Below are 12,782 nucleotides of genomic sequence, written 5' to 3'. Positions count from 1 at the left end.
AGCGCTGAAAGCTGAAAATTGGTCTGTGCAGGAGGAGGGTAAAAATGCTCTGTAGGCACGTGGTTAACAAGAACACCATTTGTTATCCCTGGGTACCCCAGCTTGGCCACACCTCTGGTGTAGAAACATATCTGTTTACTTCTTACTCTGAACAATGTCATGATCTGCCTTCTTGATCATTTTGACATTAAACAATCTGCAACATCAATTATATTACAGCACGTCCAGTTTATTACAGTTGGAATATTGTATACAATGCAATCAACATATATCCATTTAACAAACAGAAAAAAAAATCTTTTCATGTGTCTTTTTTCTTATCCAGTATTATGTTATCAGCATTCTGGAACAGTCAATTTCATTCTTTTTCAGAATAATTGTTTCCTTTAGAGCCTAAAAATAAAACATAGGAGTAATATTATACATATGATTAATCTAATGAGTGAAGAAATAAACTGAGCCTTCACAACTCATGACACTCCTGTATGTCTGTGATGGGTAGAGGACCAAATTTAGACATCCTGGTACTGCATACAAACACACAAATGGAATATCCTAAAACTCACCTTATGCCTGTAGAATTTTGTTAGAAAATTGTTGTTTTCAGAAAGTTCTTTCGATTATCTAAGACTTAAAGGGGTTTATTTACTAAAGCTGGAGAGTCCAAAATCAGACTCCCTTCTGCATAGAAACCAATCAACTTCTAACCTCAGCTTGTTCAATGAAGCTTTAGCAATGAAACCTGGAAGCTGATTGGTTTCTTTGCAGAAGGGAGTCTGATTTTGGACTCTCCAGCTTTAGTAAATAAACCCCAAAGTGTCATTAAACTGAGACTATGAAAAACTCTCAATACATGCTATATAACATAGTGTGCATCCTCACAAAGCAACTAACAAATTTGTTTTGTGTAGAGTGAAATATACCTGGTTGATCCTGCCTACAGCAGTCCCTCTCATCTTCTCTGTGTCTCCATTGCAGGCTGAAATTGTGTATTCCAGCTGTTGTCATCTACTGAGCATGCTCCAGTTTCAGTTCCTTTTTTACCTCCTCATTCCCCCCCCCTTTTTTTTTATCTGTCCAGCCCACATGACTAGACTAAAGTCACAAATGTGGGCGTACACACTGTGGTAAATAACACTCCCCTCCCTCTCTCCTCCTCCATGTCCTCCTATTGCTAAACACTATTAGGGTGGGATATAGTTTACTGATTGATTATATTCACAAAGAAATTCACAAAAAAGCTTTGTTTTATTATAGATAAGTGTTAAATATTTCAAATGTAATTGCTAATACCTGTAAAATAAAAAAGGCCCTTGGATGCACATACGTCTGAGCAAAATGAAAGTGAGTGTCAACCATCTTTGACTACCTGCTCCATTAGGATTTACAAACAAATACAAAATACACTGCCATGATATATATGATTTATGAATTAACGATGGAAATTACAACTTTTGTGTTTAGTAACACTTTAACGGGGGTGATTTGATAATCAGTTTCAACCAGACTGAGCAAAAAAAATCTAAGGGCAAGAACATTTTTGTCAAATCTAACGGGAACAAACAAATTTCTATCTGTTGAACGAATGGACAAGAAAAATCATACCTAGACTCATGCATGCTAGCAGCACAGGGGAACTGCATGCCTGGTAATGTTATATTTTTGTTTTAGTTAGGTGTTAGCATGGTGGTACTGATTACTTGTGTGAGTTAGCGCCCTTCGGGGCCGGATGCCTGCAGCAGAAGGCCTTTCCACTTGTCAGTAACACCTGCTTGGCACCATTTATGAAGTCATTTTTTGAGGGAAGTAATGTTGAACACTGATTTCCCTCCATCAGTTCTACATACATTGCACTATACACTTTACTCTTCAGTCTGAAGACATAGAGGGAAACTGTTGTAGACCCCTGGTCCAGGCCCAGTCGATAGGAGGCTTCCTCTACGCAGCGAGCCTTAACTTAGGGTCCCAGCTACTTATGAGGGTAGACCAAAGAGCCACCAATCCACCCCTCCAATGGAACATTTTAGGTACATGCCTATACGCATGCCCTTGTAAAAGTCAATTGGAAAGTAGAACATATGTTCAAAGAAGATCGAGGCATTGACTTGGTACTCAAACAGTCGTTCAAAAATTAGTTGAGTCTATGAAGGCACCATTGAATAGTCATAGAAGCGATTTTTAACATTTCTCATCCAAACAAAATTCTATAGGTGTAAGGTCAACATTCGAACCTTTCCCACCACCCCCCTCATTCAAGAACTACAATACTGTATTTTATATATATATATATATATATATATATATATATATACACACCTAGCCTGCTACTAGCAGCCCCCACAAAATAGAAACCTGCCATGAAAGAAGTATGTAGTTAGCTACTGTTAACCACTCCTTTGGAAAATGCTAATTGATTGGCTGTGATGCAAATGCTTTGACTTCAGTGGACCAAGGACAAGCATAGTGATCAGGATTTCTGACATTTCTCCAAATTCTGAGCATTGAAGGCAGATACTGTACTAGATTTCTAACCCTACATATGTACATACAGCTGACACGGACACTGATACAGAACATTTTCTAGAAATATTGATAGCAGAGAGAAGAGACAAAAATTACAGAATAGAAGTTTGTTCTCACCAGGTACAGGGTGAGAGGTATTCTGCAATGGTAAATTCATCTGAAGAAAGAAACAGATATTTTGTTAGACAATATACTGTAATATAATAGTACATTGATGTGTGTTAACCTACTGGGAAGGTGGGGAGCTGGTCCTGTGTTACGTGATTTATCATTTGTTATTGCCTTTACACCATTGCACACCCCCATTGTTTCCCAACAGGATTCATTAAGCCATTGTTCCAGTTTTTACAGGTATTTGTGGAATACTAAGAAAGGAAGTAGAGTGAATCTTTTTTCCTGAACTAAAATTAAAGATTATGTTTCCATAATCTTTAATTTGCTTGGCTAAACACAAGAAAAGAAATACAGCTAGACAAAGTAAATTAAAAAGGATCTGGCTATAAAGTGGAGCAGTCAGTCAGAGAGTGAAAGCTGCAGGGCAGAAAGTACGTCAGTTGGTCAGAGAGTGAAATCAGCTGGTCAGAGAGTGAAATCAGCTGGACCGAAAGTAGAGCATCGGGTCAGAGAGGGAAAGTATTTGGCCAAAAAGTAGAGCAGATGATCAGACAGTGAAAGCAGCTGAGCAGAAATAGAGAGGCTGGTAGGAGAGGGAATATGGCTGGGCAGAAAGTAGAGCAGATGGTTAGAGAGTAAATACAGCTGGGCAAAAAAGTAGAGCAGCTGATCAGAAAAAGAAAAAAAATTGCCAGAGGTAGGAAATAACTAAAGGGAAAGGAGCTGGGCAGAAAGTATAATGGATGTTTGGAGGGGGAAAGTAGATGGGCAGAAACTAGAGCAGCTGGTTAGAGAGTGAATGCAGCTAGGCAAAAAGGTTTTGCAGCTGGTCAGAGAGGGAAAGCAACTGGTCAGAGATTGGAAATAGCTAGGAGAGAGAGGGAAAGGAGCTGAGCATAGAGTAGAGCAGTTGGTCAGAGGGGGAAAGAATATGGACAGAAAGTAGAGCAGCTGGTCAGAGGGAAAATACAGCTGACTAAAAAAAGTAGAGCAGCTGGTCGAGGTAAAGGATCTGGGCAAAAAGTAGAGCAGCTGGTCGAGGTAAAGGATCTGGGCAAAAAGAAGAGCAGCTGGTTAGAGAGTAAATGTAGTTTGGCAAAAACGATTTGTAAAGCAGCTGGTCAGGGAGGGAAAGCAACTGGTGAGAGAGTGTAAATAGGTTGAGGAAAAGTAGCTGGGCAGAAAGTAGAGCAGCTGGTCAGAGAAGAAACGTAGCTGGGCATAGAGATGCACCAATATCCTTTTTTGAGTATGAGTACCGGTACTTTCGGTCAAGTACTCGCCGATGCCGATACTTTGCGGTGCGATTTGCGTAAAAAATGCATGGATGCAAATTGTACCACAAAGAATAACATGTGATTTGAACAGGAATGTGATTCCTGTCCAAATGACATGCTGTTTTTCCTCTGCTCCTGTAAGTTGTAAAGTATCAGTTTTTGGTATCAGAAGCATTTTCACAAGTACGAGTATTCGTGAAAATACTCAGTATCAGCACCCGTATCTGTATTGGTGCATCCTTTGGTGGGCAGAAAGTACAGCAGCTGGTCAGAGAGGAAAAGCAAATGGCCACAGAAAGGAAATAGCTAGAGGGAAAGTAGCTGGACAGAAAGTAGAACAGCTGGTCAGAGAAGAAAAATACCTGGGCAAAAAGTAGAGCAGCTGGTCAGAGAAGAAAAATACCTGGGCAAAAAGTAGAACAGCTGGTCAGAGAAGAAAAATACCTGGGCAAAAAGTAGAGCAGCTGGTCAGAGAAGGAAAGTGGCTGGGCAAAAAGTAGAGCAGATGGACAGAGAAGGAAAGTGGCTGGGCATAAAGTAGAGCAGATGGACAGAGAAGGAAAGTGGCTGGGCAAAAAGTACAGCAGCTGGTCTGAGAGGGAAAACAAATGGCCACAGAATGGAAATAGCTAGAGGGAAAGTAGCTGGACAGAAAGTAGAGCAGCTGGTCAGAGAAGGAAAGAAGCTGGGGAGAAAGTACAGCAGCTGGTCAGAGAAGGAAAGAAGCTGGGTAGAAAGTTGAGCAGCTGGACAGTGGAAATAACTTGTCAGAATAAAAAAAAAGTCTGGATAGAGAGTAACAGCTGGGCATGAAGTAGAGCAGCACAACAGACTGATTCATACAATGTAGGTTCCCATATATGTGTATTTGTTGGGTGTCAGACAAAAAATAATCTCAGAAAAAAACCCAACTGCAATAAAATAACATTTTCTGGCAGAATAAGGAAACAAATCTTTCTGGATTTTATTGCTTTCTGCATCCCCATGAGTAACAAATAAAAAAACCCTGACAGGCTTGATTGTACTGATTTTGACCCATCAATCAACTTTGGTACAACCAGCCTGCCCATAGATGGATCCAGATTTGTCCAGTCCCTGCTGAACTGGCTGAATATGGATTCATCTATGGCCGACCTAATATTTCCCCTTCCTTTCTGTGCAGGTTAAACATATCAGACAAATCAGGAAAAGAAGAAAAAACTCTTCAGAGACACGGATGACATTTAAATGTATCAGAAAAATCTCCTCTACAAGGTCTGCATGTAAAACCTGGCACAGGTTCTAACCTTCTACTCTGTGCAAAAGAAAATGATTTGGAGTTAGGGTTTAATTCCCCAGCATTTTGATCTACAAATAGATAGTCTAGGTACTAGATCTAGAGATTTCATTTCTCCCGTAGTATCATTGCATTCTAATCACACATGGTTACTCACCTGTCTCGTAGTAATCATACACTTTCACTGTGGCTGGTTTAAGGTTTAGTACTGGAAATTCTTGCTCTAGCATAAAAGCAAACCTGATTGGAGAACGTCCAATCTGCAGGTAGAAGGGAGACATGCCATGGAGAACTATAGAAATCATTTTTACAAATCAGCATAGTAATATGTAGTGTATCTGTTCAAATCATATCAATAAGAAAAATGTATCCCTTTAAATCCTGTGGAACTCTTTACAGAGAGCAGAGCTGAGACTGGACTTATCGCTGTGTGTGACAGGATGGTGAGCTGCAGTGTCGCTGGGATTGGTGAGCTGCTGCTGTTTTGGGGATTTCCTATCTGCTGCTAGAGAGAGAGACTAAGCCCTTTAGGAACTGACCATACAGCCATCTAATAGCCTTATTGCTTCCTGCAGACTTGACTGGGGCTATTCTCATATACGCCAATGATACAATTGGGCCCCAATGCTGCCCGGCTGAAGAGTTAGGGCTAATGACTGTCTCTTTACAGCTGATACGCAGAGACCTTTACCTATTGCCTTATGCTAAGATGTACCTCTGAGGGGACATTACACCATATTCTAGCCATTCTCTTTGAGTGCACACTAGTTATAGTATTATTTTTTAAATTCCCTTTAATGCATTTGTGCACTGTCTATTGCTGACTTTGCTGATTTATGTGTTAATCCCAGTCTTTTGGTACAGAACTCTAATCTAAGTTACCTTGGCATAGCAATAATACTGTCTAGCAGATGGCGTCTGAACATACATTCTGTGTGGTCATTTATGCTCAAACCACCATTTATTCTAACCTGTACCAATACATTGAGTTCATTTACCACTGAACAGTCTTGTGTCTATTTCCTGGTACTAGCTAACAACCAAGTTATAGATATCTATACATGTCTTGCAGTGATTTGCATTCAACCAAGTGTGTCAGAGGGGCTAAGGTTGTTCTTGGAACAGATAACCCAAATTACCAAGTGGCTCTTACGGGAGTAGTGCTTATATACAATTGCTACCCAAGGCCTATTGTAATTGAATGTTATTAAAAATTACTGTTCCATTTCAGTCAGCAGTACTGTAATTTTCTGTAAAATTCAATGTATTAAGGCAACCTGGATGTGCTCTGTACATAGTTGGTGTACGGAACACCCCCTAGAAATGTCATTCATTGCTTGTGTGATTGGCTGACTGATTTTTCCAGAAGTCTGCACTAAGATTCAAATCAGATTTTAGACATCCTCGGCAACAAAAAATTCAGTTTTGGTGAGATACTCCCAAAGGGTTAATTACTTCGAAAGGGATGCAGACACTGAAGCTTTCCTCATTAGAACAGCTGATTAAAAATAAACCAGACCTTCACATTCAGATTCAGTCTGCATACTACAAATAGCTATTTCTTCAAAGTAGAAACAGGTAGAGATCTGCAACTACGTTTGTTAAACACCCTGCAATGTACATAAACCACCCAGAGGGGAATAGTTTGTTCTCAGCAAAAGTGGAGTTACTCTTTAAGGTCTGCTACAGTAAAGTTAAACAGAATCAATGCACAGATAGCAAGCACAGAACTAGACAAAGGTCTGACCTCATCCAGGTACAGGGTTATGACATCATCCCCAGTCTCTGCTCTCTTTATCACTCTATTCTTCTTCAGCTGTAAAAGACACAAAGGCAAGAAAATTAGATATGGAGTAATGGTAAAGATCTTCTGTGTTTTACAATGATACCATTAAGGCTGACGCTTAGAGCTCTGTCTTGATTTTGTTATATTTTCTGTACCAGTTCAGCTAACTAATTATAGGGTGTTACTGGCAAGCAGCAAAATGTGCCCTGTGAGGTGTATTGATAAAAAAAAGATGTAGATGTTAATGTAGAATGTAAAGCTACTTGTCCTGTGATTCTGTACATTCAATCTTTGTGAATAGGGACATAATCAAATGCTATTAGGCTATTTTCTATTCCGGTCAAATGTTATACATTCATAGAGTGAATCAGGAAAATACCACATTGCAGTCGCAAGATGGAGCTGATGATCATAGGAAATACTTATCATTATACTGATCATCAGCTCCACCTAGTGACCATAAAGCAGTATTTTCCTGATTCACTCTATTCTGTATGAATGAAAAACTATTCGACCTGGAGTAGAAATAGTCTAATAACATTTGATCATTCCCATGGAACAAATATACATGCAGTTTCACAAGAAGAATAGCGTTGCTAGTATTTTTTTTTAATAATAAACCCTTTTGTGTAACTAGAAGTGAACAACTAGTTAAAGCTGACCTTTCATCAAATTTTGTTCTGTCTCTTTTCATTTAATCCCCCATCCCTTTTCATGTAATTGCTTATTTTATGTTTTTGAAATACCTATTTTAATTTTTAAGAGAAATTGACAAAGTCCATGCCCTCCTGCAGCCCCCCTGGCATATCACACATCCTAGAAGGCTGCAAAGCTGTAAGAACCGTACCCTTACCAGATTTTTCACCTGTATAGATGAAAACTGTTATGTCATCTATGCAGGCATAGGATTCAGGTTTTATTACAGCAGCTTCAGGCCTCCATTAGTTTCTCTTGAGAACATAACAAATAAAATAGCCCAATGTTACTAAAAATCAGCAGTGTGGGCAACTTCCCATCTGCTGCTGGAATTAAAGAGAGTTGAGCTGGCTCCTTCTCCACCATTCAGGAGAAGCCTTGTATTTTTATGATTGAATACTAGCTTTCCTCTGATTGGCGAAGGTGAAAATCGTAATATCATTCGCTTGCCTCTCCACCTCAGCCAATCAGAGGCAGCCTTACCTTCACTGATAAAAATACAAGGCTTCTCCTGAATGGTGGAGAAGCATTCAGCCCATCTCTGTTGCATTCTGGCTGCGGACAGGAAGTTGCCTGTACTAATGCCGAAACACAATGCCACTTGCTGTATGCAGCTAAAGCTACTACAGTATATTACAGCACAATCATCAGTTGCATCATTATGTAATGGAAATTGTTCACTTGGGCCAGCTTGGCCCAAACTAATTATTTGAAGTGAAATTAAACCAGCAATTCTTCTTTAAGGACACTACTAAAACTGAAATCTTCACCTTACACAACGCTCATTGAACTCACCAGTTCTATTGAGTTCTTTTCCGCATTAAAACCAGACAACATATTCACTTCTATAATAGCCATGTTAGAGCTCTGACGAGAGCCTGTGTATCTGCAATTTAGGTAAATACAGAGAATGTTAAAATACATTTGCATGAAGACAGGAAGCCCTACATAGGATCTAAGTTGGAACTTGCCAATTACAAAACACCAGCCTTAGTACACAGGAAGAAGGGGAGCAGTCACATGCTCCCCATACCTAAAGGTACACGAAGGTCACATGCTCCCCATACCTAAAGGTACAAGAAGATCACATGCTCCCCATGCCTAGAGGTACAATATGGTCACATGATCCCCATGCTTTGAGGCACAAGAAGGTCACATGGTCTCTATGTCTAGGGGTACAAGATGGTCAAATGCTCCCCATGCCTAGCAGTACAAGATAGTCACATGCTCCCCATGCCTAGAGGTAAAAAAAGGTAACATGTTCCCCATGCCTAGAGCTACAAGATGGTCATATGCAGCCCATGCCTAGAGGTATAAGGAAGTCACATGCTCCCCATAGCTAGAGTTACAAGAAGGTCACATGCTCCCCATGTCTAGAGGTACAAGAAAATCCCATGCTCCCCGTACCTAGAGGTACAGGATGGCCATATGATCCCATACCTAGTGGTACTGGGTATTCCTTTTGGCTTCCAATGGCATTGATTTAGGCACATCCAGCTGGGGAGGACAGCAGTTAAGTGAACCTGTTGTTTTGCCCTGGTTAATCAAAGAACATATCCCCTTCAGTCAGTCAATGGTAGCTAGCTCCATTTGCATGCCCTGCTTTAGTTATAGTGCACATACATCTCAGGACACTAGTCTAGAACCCCTTTAAGAGTAATACATCACACAAGCTCACAGAGGTAAGGTCAAATTTAACTTTTCATGAGTAGCTCCTTCAAAAAGTTTGTATTTTTTGTTGTTGTTCTTCAAGGAGTTCAGGTTATACAATAAAGTGATGTTCTGTTTATAGAGAATGAAGAAGCCCATAGACTTTGAAGAGCAGATAGATATACAGGCAGGGAACAACCACCCAGGAATCTGCAGAGTGCTCCATAATTATACAATGGAGAAGGAAGGGAGAACACTGATGGCACTGCTTGTAACTGGACAGAACAATAACTGAAAGAGGCTTTTTAATCCATCTGATTATTTCCCACCAAGAACTGTCCACCTGGAGGGTGTTGTGGGCATTTATAGATATGGCATCTGGCCCAAACTTGGATTCTTCTGGGTGAATACCCTAAAGGGTCTGAATCTCGGATCTGCTTTTCATTAAAATTTACATTTTAAATTAGATACAAAGGGCGGGGAATAAAAACAAGTTTGTGTACTATTTATTACTTATTTGACTACCTATGGTGATAAATCTACACAACCTAATACCATAGGCCTATGTAAGTTAATGAAAAGCTGGAACAATGGCTCACACTACAGCTATGCTCATTTCGAGTTTTGTTGGCAGGTCTCTGGTGCATTGGGTTGAATTCACATCCAATGTAATCATGAAGGCAGCAAGGCTCCTCTTTGGAGGGACATTGTATCTCAGGACTGTCTGGAGAAAAAGCAAATTCACTAAAGTTGGTTAACGTAGACCTTGTAAGAAATACTGTAAATGCATGCTAAAATATCACCTGTTTTATATTCTGGTTTTAGAGCCTGGTTCTCTCGATCAACTTCTGTACAACCAACCTATTGGATAATTTTTGCTCGATCAATGCCGCCGGCAATACTGATTCATGTATTCTGACAACGGGAAAGTCTCCCCACTGTCAGAATATAAGAGCTCCGCAGGCGGAATTGTCCTCAAATGTGTGGATGGGGGAATCGATTCATTTTTCTTTCATTCAACCCTCTTGTTGAACGAAAAAAAAATGAAACATGTACGGGTTGCCTTAGAGTATTTTTTTTTCTGAAAAATTGTAGTTAAACTCTAAACAAAGGAAAACTAAGGTTAAAAATTTTGGATACAGTGGGGAGGGATTAGAACTTCTGTCAGGTTTTCAGTGGTGTCTGTGTTTAGGAGATCCACCCTCCCTATTTGCTCTGATGACTATTAACAGTGAAAGGAAATCCAATGGATTCAGTTGTCATCCAAACAGGAAGAGAGGGGAAATCCTCCAATGGGGAAAATAATTCTGGTGAGCATGTTGACAACAAAGGATTTCCCTCTTTGTAGAAAAAAGAACAATCTGGACAATGAGACACAGATGGCAAAAAAAAAAGTTTTAATCCTCACTTAACACTATCCAAAATTAAAAATAAATGTTTTAGTTCTATTTTATGTATGCGTTTACATAAATGCTGCTCATATCTCTTATCACTTAAAGCTAAATTTGCAGCTTGTACTTACTTGTAATTACTTAAATCACATGTAATTGAGTGGGCACTCCTAGAAAGCTTTGCTTGTCACCACTCACCTGTACATAGACACAGCCAGTCCCTGTAGTTGTCACTGTGTAGTTCCCAGGAATGCCAGGTAGTGTCGCCCTCTGGAGGAGGAGTCGGTTATTGTTGTTCACATGAAACTTCTCCAGAAATCCTGTCTTAGACGTGATCGTCACTGTCACATTTCTCCTACCACTATACACTGCTTCTGCATACTTTGCAAGAGCCTGAAGAGCCACAACTGTGTCCTGGACACAGAAATCAGAAACATTTGGAAAATTAATTTAAAAAACTAACCAAAAAAGAAGAATATTTTAGAAGCAGTTATGACAGCCACTTTGAAAATACTTGTTATAAGGTATGTAGAGTTACAGAGTTGCATAGTTAGTCTGGCTGAAAAAAGACAAAAGTCCATCCAGTTCAACCATAAACAAAAAGTTATAATCCTATACCCATGGTTGATCTAGAGGAAGGGGAACAAAAACCAACAGAGCATGATGAGAGGCAATAGGATATTCCCTGGATCAATTTTACCTATAAATGTTAGTATCCAGTTATATTTTGTGTATCTAAGGAACAATCCAGGACTTTTTTTGAAGCAATCCACTGAGCTGGCCAGAACCAACTCCTGAGGGAGTCTATTCCACATTTTCACAGCTCTTACTGTGAAAAAACCTTTCCGTATTTGCAGATTAAAACTCTTTTTCTCCAGAGTGTTTTAAAGAAAAGCTTTATATGTTGACAGCCACCTAGCGCGGCCTGCACAACTGAAGCTGCCCATGGCCAGAATGGCTAGACTGAAGCAAACAGGCAGATTAGTGGTTAAATTTAAGGGTTTAAGGTATACGCTTACATATAACGATTGAAGTGACTAGCCTCAGTTAATATAGAGATTAAATCAATCCCCCAAATTTGTACCTCTCTATCTATAGTCTTTTCTCCTCTACATCTTTTCAAAGTGCAGAATTTGCACGGTATTTCTGAGCTTCCAGATTCAGGGGTTGGGGATCTGATATCACACACTGCACAGCACAGAGTAGAGAGGTGACTATAATAAATATGAGACTTGAGTGGAGGGAATGAGCACACCCCTCCTCCATACAGCCTCATAGAGAAACATGCACAGCTGAGGCTGCCAATCATAGGCTGTGTGCTGGAGCTGCCCTCCACCGTCACCCACGATTGTTTGGAGTTGGGATCACCTATCAGCAGTGACTCATGCAGATAGCATAGGAAGGAGAAAGCAGAAATTACACTTTATATTGAGGCTAGTACACACTACACGCTGGCTATGCTTTGTTTATTTTTCATTTCAGAGGTTCGCAATCATTTTAAAGAAATTCCATAGTGTTAAAACAACTGAAAGTACACTGCTGAGTGATTTGTAGCCTCATGAAATTGGCAAATACAAGAACTGTATGAAATCTGAGCCCTTATCCAAGATCAAAACAGATGCCAAAATGTATTGATTGTTAAGTTGTCCCCATAGATTTCAGTTAAATCCCCCTAACCATTGTTCATCTCAGCAAGTGATATCAGTTAAAGCGGTATTAAACCCAACAAACAAATATTTATTATATTGCAGCTTACCAATCTTTAGATGTAATGGCTGCATTAGTTTTCTTTTTTAGGTTTTCTTTTTTTCTATTTTCACCTGGTAATCCAGTCAGTAAGTCTGTTGTTTTTCAAAAGAACAAGCTCTCTTGCAGATTCTATCAGATATTACAGGGACAAACCATTTATCACTGGCAGGGGTGCTTACAATGGTCAGCTTTTAATTATGTAAAATCTTTATCCTAAAAGGAAAAAAACTGTTTGCAGTAACTGCTTATAAAGTATTAGCTGGAGTTTGGCTTCAGTTTGTTAGTGTATTTAAATCTGCTAGTACGTATAACACTCCCCT

General features: G+C 39.7%; 1 protein-coding gene across 1 annotated transcript in view; it reads right to left on the bottom strand.

Moving 5' to 3' along the window:
* Positions 1 to 208: 208 nt before the first annotated feature.
* Positions 209 to 12,782, bottom strand: part of LOC149474198 (alpha-2-macroglobulin-like protein 1) — a 91,688-nt gene continuing 79,114 nt past the window's right edge. The window contains exons 26-32 of the mRNA XM_089669693.1: positions 10,912 to 11,127; positions 9,922 to 10,046; positions 8,468 to 8,558; positions 6,938 to 7,006; positions 5,348 to 5,450; positions 2,641 to 2,680; positions 209 to 393 (exon numbers count right to left, since the gene is read on the bottom strand). Of these exons, the coding sequence (XP_089525819.1) occupies positions 387 to 393; positions 2,641 to 2,680; positions 5,348 to 5,450; positions 6,938 to 7,006; positions 8,468 to 8,558; positions 9,922 to 10,046; positions 10,912 to 11,127 (651 nt within the window). The 3' untranslated portion in view covers positions 209 to 386. The remainder of the gene's footprint in view (positions 394 to 2,640; positions 2,681 to 5,347; positions 5,451 to 6,937; positions 7,007 to 8,467; positions 8,559 to 9,921; positions 10,047 to 10,911; positions 11,128 to 12,782) is intronic.

Source organism: Staurois parvus, unplaced genomic scaffold, assembly GCF_062004578.1.
Source record: "Staurois parvus isolate SC_StPar_1 unplaced genomic scaffold, SC_StPar_1.0 ptg000009l, whole genome shotgun sequence".
Lineage (NCBI taxonomy): Eukaryota > Metazoa > Chordata > Amphibia > Anura > Ranidae > Staurois > Staurois parvus.
Note: the sequence above shows the minus strand (reverse complement) of the source record. Positions and strands in the feature narration are given on the sequence as shown.